We start from the raw sequence: 8,979 nt of genomic DNA on the forward strand, positions 1-8,979 counted from the left end.
TTGTATCCAGAGCTCCCCCCGGGTTTGTATTCAGAACACCGCCCCCTCCTCGTCTTTGTCACTGCTCCCACCCCGGGGTGAATTTAAGAAGTGAACACTTAAGGACTTTGCCAGGGGAGCTGCCAGCTGGGGCTGGTGTCATGGCACAGGGAAAGGGCTCCGGATTGGAGCCTCGCAGTGGGATTGTGGATCTCGTGCTTTCCCGCTTGGGAGCATCTCCACAGGCAACCCTGGTGAGCAGCTGGGGCTCGCTCCGGATGGTTCCCAGGGGGTGCTGAGGCATTAACATGCTGGGCAGGACACAGCCCTGGCCAGGGGACACAAAGGCCCTGTTTCTGTTTGCCAGGGAATCATCTTTAGCTTCAGCTGCAGCCAGAGCGGTTTTGGGGACTGGACTGACAGGGCAACATTTAAAAGGACCTTAACTGGAGCATTGTGCTAAATTGAGTTCTGTGTTCAGGAGGCTGAGGCTGTGCCCAGACTAACCAGAGGGCAGGGGACAGCCTGCTGGGTATCCCCTGTTTGGATTTCCAGACAGAAGTTCAAGAAATGCTGTTCTGTGCAGGGTGAGAAGGGACCAGTGAGGGGTAGTCTGGACTGTTCCAGAGGTGAAGTGCAGAATTGGCTGTGGGAGCTGGGAGGGAACCTGGTGCACTGGTGCTTTGGTTTGGAGAGCAGGTGAGTTCTTGGGAGAATTTACTTGAAAGATCATCCAGGAGTTGTTGAATGGATGTGACAAGATCCCTGGATCCCTGCCCTGAGCAAGGCCCCGGTCTAAATTTCTGTAAGAATTAAATACTCTGAGAGAAACTTTCGTGTTGGCAGAACAAGAATTGTGGCTGTGCTGGTCATCCCTGGGGATGCCAGCATGCCTTCCCTCTTCCACACAGGAGGGGCTTTTAGTGCCCATGGGCCCTAGGACTTTGTCTTTCTAATTCAGATCCCTGGTGAGAGGAGTTATTTGTAATGAGTCCAGAGAAAATGCAGCTATTTCCTAAAGGGGTTATGGCTGAAATTCTAAACCCAAAGCACCAGAGTACATGAAACTACATAAAAATCAAGGATACTTCATTATTATTATTTTGTTTTCCTTATTGCAGCAATGAGAAGGTTTTTTGCAGGCAGTCCTTCACTTTCCCGTGGGGAGCTTGTTTCTGTCCTTGGGTGGCAGAGGAATTTGGAGTATGGACTAAACCCTCAGGCTTCACCAGGAAATCACATTGACCAGACTTTATTTTTTCTTTAATAAAATATTGAGTTAGTGAGACTAACTTAACTTACTTAACAAGAACCAAGTCCTGTTTTCATAGGTTCTGTTTGCAGATAATTCCTGGGCAGAAAGCTTTGTGAATTAATCATGGCACTCTTAGTGAACCCAGTAATGCTGTAATTGTAATTAAAGCAATCCTGACTTTGTTTTAGCCAGGCCATGGTGTTTGTTGTGCCTTATCTGCCAAGGCAATTGCTCGTAAGGATGAAGAGTAGTTCTCTTTGCATTGGTAAAAGTGTTGGACCCGGTGCCCTTAGGTATTTTTAACTGCCCTGTCTGTGGCAGCCTGTAATGCTGTTTGCTGCTGTTCAGCAAATATTTTCTTGGCAGACAGGCAAAGAAATGGTCAGTTAATGGTACATCCACCCCTGCCCTGCTGTAATTTCATAACTGTAGTTTCTTCTCTGTGACAGAGGTAAATAATTTCCAGTTGTTTTGTTACTGCCTTTTTAACCGAGTGGCTCTGGACCCTGTGAGCTCTCCACAGAGACTGCAGTGGGGAGACATTTCTCACAGAATCACAGACTGGTTTGAGTTCAAAGGAACCTTACACCTCATCTTGTCCCACAGGACACCTTCCACTAGACCAGGTTGCTTCAAGCCCCATCCAACATGGCCTTGGACACTCCCAGGGATGAGGCAGCCACAGCTTCTCTGGGTAACCTGTGCTAGGGCCTCACCACCCTCACAGGGAAGAATTTCTTCCCCATATCCCATCTAACCCTGCCCTATGGCAGTGGGAAGCCATTCCTCCTTGTCCTGTCACCCAAGAGCTTGTCCAAAGTCCCTTTCCGCTTCTCTTGGAGCCCCTTTAGGCACTATGTGGTGGTCACTGCCCCTCCCTTTGAGTTCTCACTTGGTCAGTCTGCTTTTAGGTGTCAGGTTGTGGGCCCCTCATTCCAGTTCCCACTCCTTACTGCAGCTCTGCTTTCTGACAGCTCAGCTCGTACCTGGGCACACAGGCAAAACCCCATTTGCCAGCACCTGGAATGTAAGCTGTGATCCAGCTGTAGTCAAGCCCTTCTGCAAAGTTTAGTGATCTGTTACTCCCTAACACCCCAAGGCGCCTTTTTTGATGTGGAAAGAAAGCCCTTGCAGGCAGCGAGACGATCACTGTCGTGTTGCGTGACTCTCTGAGCTGCCCTTCTCTTGCTGCCTGGCCCTGTGTGGGGGTTCCCAGAGAATTAGGGGCTTCCTGAGGGGAAGGGTCTGCTGGAGGAGGCTGAGCCAGCACCTCCCTCCTCCTCCCCCTGCCTCTAGCACTCTGAGCATGGCCAGAGTGGAAGGGGGGCAGTCGGGGGGGGGTATCAGACCAGGAGCAGTGTTGGAAGGGAGGATGAACTTTGCTCTGTAGCTGACAAGCAGCTCAACAGAGAGAGCCTAGGCTGTGATTTAACCCTTTCTTTTCAGGGTATTGGTCATCAACATGGAGACTCTACATGGCTCCTTGCATTGGCCTTGTTTTCCTGCTGTTGTTCCTCTTTTCACAACTTTCTCATCCCCCTTCCCTGGCTTGCATCATCCTCCAGCTTTAGGAAGATCAGAATGGAAATGCCCAAAGAAACGTGTCTGATTTGTGCAGGGAATCTGGGAACACAAACTGAAACTTGTCACTTCCTTCTTTGTACAGAGCCTGGAACTGAAATGACGTCCTGACAGCTGGGAGCATCACAGACCCGGAATGACTGGGGAGAAGCTGCTTTGGTTGGCAATCCGTGATCCTGTGTGTCCGTTGACAGGTGAGTGTGCTGCTGGAGTGGTGCTCATCCCCTGGCTCTCAACCTGCTTCCCAAAGCCTGGGAGCTTTACTTTGCCACGGAGCAGTGTGGGCTGTGGTGGGAGCTGCTACGTGTGCGAGCTGCTGCTGGAGCTACATGAGAAGGTGTCACCACCAGCCACGTGGTAGGGTCCTGCCTCCCGAGGTTACAGTCCCTCTGCTCTGCTGGCACAGTGCTGTGTGAGGGCTCGTTGTGTGCTTGAGGACAGTCAGCACAGTCTGAGGTGATGTGGGCAGCTGTAGCAAATGGGGGCTTCGTCCTCTACCCAAGGTGTGTCTCATTTCAGGTGCTGGCACTTCCCATCTGGTCAGTCAAGGCTGGAGGGCTAGGCCTGGATCTGCTCTTTACCTTTGAGGGAGATCTGGACCTCTCCTCCCACACCCCGAGGAGCCATGGAGGACAAACGCAACATCCCCATCATTGAGTGGGAGCACCTGGACAAGAGGAAATTCTACGTGTTTGGGATTTGCATGACTATGATGATCCGGGTGAGCGTTTACCCCTTCACACTCATCCGGACGCGGCTGCAGGTTCAGAAGGGCAAGAGCCTCTACAACGGGACTTTCGATGCCTTTGTGAAAATCCTGCGGACAGAAGGGACGGCCGGGCTCTACCGTGGCTTTTTGGTGAACACCTTCACGCTGATCTCGGGGCAGTGCTATGTGACAACATACGAGCTCACTCGGAAGTACGTATCGCGCTACAACAACAACAACGCCGTGAAGTCGCTGGTGGCCGGCGGCTCAGCCTCCCTGGTGGCCCAGAGCATCACAGTGCCCATCGATGTTGTCTCCCAGCACCTCATGATGCAGAGGAAAGGGGAAAGCATGGGCAGGTTCAAGGTGCAGAGCCACGATGGTAAACGGCTTCTGGTCTTTGGTCAAACCAAGAACATCATTGTACAGATTTTCAAGGCCGATGGTTTTAGAGGCTTCTACAGAGGCTACGTGGCCTCGCTGCTCACTTATATTCCCAACAGTGCAGTCTGGTGGCCCTTCTACCACTTCTATGCTGGTAAGTGAAAGGAGGCTTGTAATGTATCTTATCCCAGGCAACCCAAAAGCCCCTCAGATCAACTCTGACACTGAATCCAGCATAATTTGCTTTCTCTCTCTTGGGGTGGGAGCAGAACCTGTCATGAAACAGAGAGAGCTATATCTGGTGTGAAGAAATTCTCCAGGTGTTGGGTGGAAGTTTAACAGAGCCGCAGTGTTTCAATGCAGAGATAAAGATGAGGGGTGTGAGTGCCAGATGACTTGAAGCTGGATAGCTCTAGGCAAGAGGGGCTTGATGTGTCTGCTTTAACTTTCTCTACCCCCAATCCCAAATAATGCTTCCTGCAAATGAGGAAGGCCCTCATTTGTTGTTGGGCAGAGTTTTGGAGCCACCGTGTAAGTATAATCCATCTTTCAGTCCACAGGGAATCAGGGAACTCATAAGTGGCAAAAGGCCTTTGAGAGCCCCAAGTCTCATGGCAAAGGCAAACAACAGGCAGAGACAAAGGCGAAGTCTTCTGTGGGTTTGTGTCTGTCAGGTCTTGCTTCAGTTTGTGTAGCTTTAAAACCGGCACCAAGTCTTGTGATGAAAAACTACACTTAGTAGAATGTTCTCTTTCTGTGGCTCAGCAATGGTTAGCCTTAGGGTGTTCCCAAAGACTAAAGGTATTGGCCAGCGAAGGGTTATTTCCCCCTGTGATGATCCTTTAGATTTCTGCAGTGCAGCTTTGCTGCTGTGGTTTTTAGGCTTGTATTTACCTAATTTCTGCCCAAAAGTGATGGTAATGAGTAGCTTAGGTTCTGCTGTACTGGGCTTAAAGTTTATCTTGGAGATCACCTGTTCTTCAAAATCCAGGTGTCTTGAACATCACATTTGCTTTACAGAGTTATGGTAGCTACAGGAAGCTTTGGTTCCGCATCCCTGCTGCATTTAAAAGGCAGTGGCAGCTTGGGATGTTGGTCCGGTCTGAACTTTGTGGGGAGCACTCCCTTCGCTCTCCACATCAACAATTTATAAGACCAAAATCCACTATATTAATTGTAAGATTATCATGCCAAAAGACCTCAAAGGAGGGCAGTTGATATGGAGAGACTGGAGCTCTCTGCTGGCAGGTGTTTGCTCTTCCCTGGTCTTCTCAGTGGACATCAAGATGTTGGGAAACGAAAGCCCCAGCTGTCAATGAGCCTCTGCTTTGGCTACATTTCCCAATCCTGTGTCCCTGGATGGAGCAGCACCAGGGGTCCCTGAACCCTCCTTGGGCTCAAAGTGCACTGCTGGCCCCGATTCCAGTTGTCGTTCCAGGCCAAAGAGCCGCTTCCTTCCCTCCTGTCAGACAGGCACAAGCCTCCACATTATCAAAAAATAACGGGGCTTTTGGACTGTCTTCTGTACAACTTCAGCAATACAAGTGTGAGAGATTCAAATCCCATTGGCCCGGCAGCAGGAGCAGAGTGAGGATATCTGGAATGAGCACTACATGGTGCTTTTCTCCTTAGGGTTTCACAGTGGAATACTAGGGATGTCTCCTGGACAGTGTGCTTGGTGGTGACAGCTTCCTGTGTGAATCTTTGCAGACACCTTCCAATAGAACCTTGTCTAAAGGCTTCCCCCACATTCTAAAGGAGATAGGTGTTTCCATACCCTGTTTTGGGAACATGGAAGCTCATTCTGACTGGTTTGCCCCATAGGCCTGAGAGCCAGTATGGGAGCTGATGGGACACTGTGGGACGGAGCACTGGAAGTGTACCTAGGTGATGAGTCCTGCTCCCTGCACTGTGCTGGCTTTCTGATTGTTGTAGGAAGCAAGCACCGCTTGGAGATTCCATGGGAGGAGATGTCAGGCTGAAAATCAGGATTCTGCCCACTGCAAACCAGTTGGAATTAGGGAGTGGAGTTGAAGAACTGATAAGCAGCCGCTGAAAGTCTGAAACTTTCCTCTCTCTCCTGTTCCCAGAGCAGCTTTCAAGCTTGACTCCTAAAGACTGTCCCCACCTCCTCCTGCAGGCAATATCGGGGCCGCTTGCAGCTGCAACAGCTTCCACACTCACCAACCCCATGGACGTGGTCAGGGCTCGGGTCCAGGTAAGAGCTCAGCCTGCCTGACATGTCTGTGGGGTGGGGCTCGGCCTTGGCTCTCTGATCTCTGTGGTTTCAGGTGAGCTGCTCCTCTGCTCTCCCTGGGCCTTTCATCCTGGGTATCACCCGCTTAATTAGCTCTCAGTGATAGCAGGAGCATCCCAGGGAGTGGGGCTGGCAGGGCTGGCCTGGCCTGCTCTATGGGCTTTCCCTTTGGAAAGGTTGTTGGAGTGGCAGATCTGTAGTCTCCAGAGTCTTCAGTTGCAGCAGAGCCCCAGCGTGCAGTCTGGCAGCTCTGTGAATGTCTGTTCTGGCATTGCAGGTGGAAGGCAAGAGCTCCATCATCCTCACCTTCAAACAGCTCATTGCAGAGGAAGGTCCCTGGGGGCTGACTAAAGGCCTCTCCGCCCGCATCATCTCAGCCACTCCTTCCACCATCGTCATCGTAGTGGGGTACGAGACGCTGAAGAAGCTGAGCCTCCGCCCGGAGCTGGTGGACTCGAGGCACTGGTAGAGGCAGCTGGTGGGAGAGAACCTTTGTGAACCCTCTGAGCTCGGACTGTCACAGGGGAGAGCCCAGGAGGAGACGCAGCTGCTGTGCCTTTGTCTCTGGCTGGTGTCGCAGCACAAGGCAGATGCAGGAGCAACTGCACTTCACCTCTTTAGGTTTGAGTGTCATACAAGTCTCTGCTGCTGGTTTTGCTTAAAACCATCAAACCACGACCTTTGGCAATGCTGTTTGCCTGGGACAGTCCATTCCAGGTGTGTGTGAACACATCCTGGCAGGTTATTAATTCCTTTTTTTTTTAATTAAAGACTTACTGGCTGAAGCAAAAAGCCAGTTTATTCTCTTTAAATTATTTTAATCTTTGCCAAACTTCTGAGGAGGGGAGTCCGACAGCCTGCAGCAGGGTCCTCAAGTGGGATGGCTCTGGTGGCAGTTATGCTGTGGAAAGGTGGAAGCAGAGAATAGACAAATGACTTCTCCAATTACCCACATTTATTTCAAGAAGGTGTGAGACAAGAGTAACCCGGAACCACTTCAGACCTGATTTCCTGCATTTTGAATAGATCTGTACATACTTGTTTTGTATGTTCTTGGAAAATGTTCCCTGTCTCACATCCTCCAAACAGCAGGCAGGCCAAAGACGAGTCAGGAGCTCAGCTGACTGTTTGGAATTAGCTGATGGCGGTTTTGACACCTAACCTGTGTTTTTAATCTGTTGATATTTAATTTTTTTTATTTTAGGGAAGCTTATTCTGATTTCTGGGGAACTGAGTGGTTGTCTGTGGCCTTGTTCGATGTGTCAGTCTTGCATGTTCAGGGTGGCTGTGGCCACTTCCCACCTTTAGTTAGTTTAAGCACAAAGAAATGCAGTTTGGAAGTGTCCGATTGTGGTGCTACCAGCAGCTGGATGAGAACTGAATGTGGTTTGAGCTACAACTGGATGCAAGGTGGGGAAGGAAAACCTTGTGCTGGCTTTTGATCCAGTTCAAACCTGACTGGTATGTTCATATTGAATAAGAAGTGATAGTTCGCTAATACTTTGAGAGTTTAAATCCTGCTCATCCTGTTCGGGACGGGCAAGGACAATGCTTTGCACACTTGCTGGATCAGAATCCTGAGCTATGGTCTGTATATTTTACCAGGTAAAAGCTTTTGGGGGATAAAACCAGAGGCTGCTCTTCGGGGAGGGGGAGGGAAGGGATTGTTTGACTGCACTGTACTGCTCTGGGTGGTTGGGATTTGCCTCTCGTGCTGCCAGCCCACACATGGCACTCGTCCCAGTTCACCGTGTCCAGGAGGTGTGGGATCCACCTCTGGTCACAGACATGCACTGCCTCCATTCCTCTTGCTGCCATGACCAGGAATTCCGGTCAAGGTGTTGATCTTGCTGACCTGTGGCTGCTGCTGGCTCCTCTGGGCTGTCTCTTCCCCTGGGACTCATTGGGCGTGGCTCTGCCCTTCATCCTAACATCATGGTTCCGCCTGGCAGGGACTAGACTTGCCACCGTGTCTGCCAGAGGTGGAACGAGTGCTGTGGTAGGAGACACTTCTCTGCTGAAGGACAGAGTTCTAAGGTGCAGTGCTGTGATGGGGCTTTGGGTGAGTCATCAAAGGCCTCTTCATCCCACCTTTGTTTCCTGCAGTGCTCAGTAAGGCAGCAGGTGCCAGGACTGCAGGCAAAGCTATTGCAGCAGCACCTTCTGCACCTGTCCAGTTGCCTGTTTGGTGGTTAAAAGTTGACACTAGTCAGCTTTTGCTGTAATAGGAGATTCTGCTCTGAAAAACAGAACAGCAGCACCCCAGCTCACAGGGAGGGACCCAAGGGGACGGTGTCCCTGCTCTCACACCACAGCGGGACTAACACCGATATTAACAGGAACAATGACAGTCGGACCCTGCCAAGGGCAGCGGGGCCAGTCCTGGTGTGTAGCGTGGAGGGGTGGTGGCACCAGCGTGGGGAGACACTCGTGAGCTTAATGTTTCTCCCATAACCAGCAAAGATCTTGACAACTAATAAACTTCTGAGACCCAAGTCTGAGTTTAAAAGTGCGTGAATGCTTGTGCCAGGGGAGACTCTGCTGCTTTCTGTTGTGTCACAGCTGTGCTTACTCGGGTTTTACCTTCTGCCTTTGGAGTAGGACTAGGAGGAACCTGACCTGCCTGAGAAAGCAGTGACAGTGGCTGCACAATGGAAAGAGAGGCCAGAGTACATGGAGCACCTGAAACATCAGCTCAGACCCCCCCTGATGACACAGGGTTGGTTCTGGTTGGCTCTTGCAAAGGGAAATGTCACTCACTCACTCACTCACTCACTCACTCACTCACTCACTCACTCACTCACTCACTCTCTC

General features: G+C 50.8%; 2 protein-coding genes across 3 annotated transcripts in view; both read left to right on the plus strand.

The window, feature by feature from the left end:
• Positions 1 to 3,377, plus strand: part of SEMA4A (semaphorin 4A) — a 12,452-nt gene extending 9,075 nt beyond the window's left edge. The window contains exon 16 of the mRNA XM_029964128.1: positions 3,335 to 3,377. Within this exon, the coding sequence (XP_029819988.1) occupies positions 3,335 to 3,377 (43 nt within the window). The remainder of the gene's footprint in view (positions 1 to 3,334) is intronic.
• On the plus strand, positions 2,898 to 8,660 carry SLC25A44 (solute carrier family 25 member 44). Of its 2 annotated transcripts, none has more exons than XM_008926002.3 (4): positions 2,898 to 3,009; positions 3,335 to 4,062; positions 5,999 to 6,126; positions 6,443 to 8,660. In XM_008926002.3, the coding sequence occupies exons 2-4, from the start codon at positions 3,441 to 3,443 to the stop codon at positions 6,632 to 6,634; spliced, it is 942 nt and encodes a 313-aa protein (XP_008924250.1). In that variant the 5' UTR covers positions 2,898 to 3,009; positions 3,335 to 3,440; the 3' UTR covers positions 6,635 to 8,660. The 2 variants fall into 2 exon arrangements, with proteins under 2 accessions (XP_008924250.1, XP_017944098.1); XM_018088609.2 differs by having other exon boundaries at positions 6,049 to 6,126; positions 6,443 to 6,630.
• The last annotated feature ends 319 nt before the right edge of the window (positions 8,661 to 8,979 follow it).

Source organism: Manacus vitellinus, unplaced genomic scaffold, assembly GCF_001715985.3.
Source record: "Manacus vitellinus isolate BGI_N305 unplaced genomic scaffold, ASM171598v3 scaffold_106_pilon, whole genome shotgun sequence".
Lineage (NCBI taxonomy): Eukaryota > Metazoa > Chordata > Aves > Passeriformes > Pipridae > Manacus > Manacus vitellinus.

Coding starts and splice junctions, on each gene's coding strand:
- SLC25A44 (XM_008926002.3), top strand. CDS start 3,441: ATGGAGGACAAACGCAACATCCCCATCATTGAGTGGGAGCACCTGGAC. Junction 4,063..5,998: donor CTTCTACCACTTCTATGCTG/GTAAGTGAAAGG, acceptor TCCTGTTCCCAG/AGCAGCTTTCAAGCTTGACT. Junction 6,127..6,442: donor TGGTCAGGGCTCGGGTCCAG/GTAAGAGCTCAG, acceptor CTGGCATTGCAG/GTGGAAGGCAAGAGCTCCAT.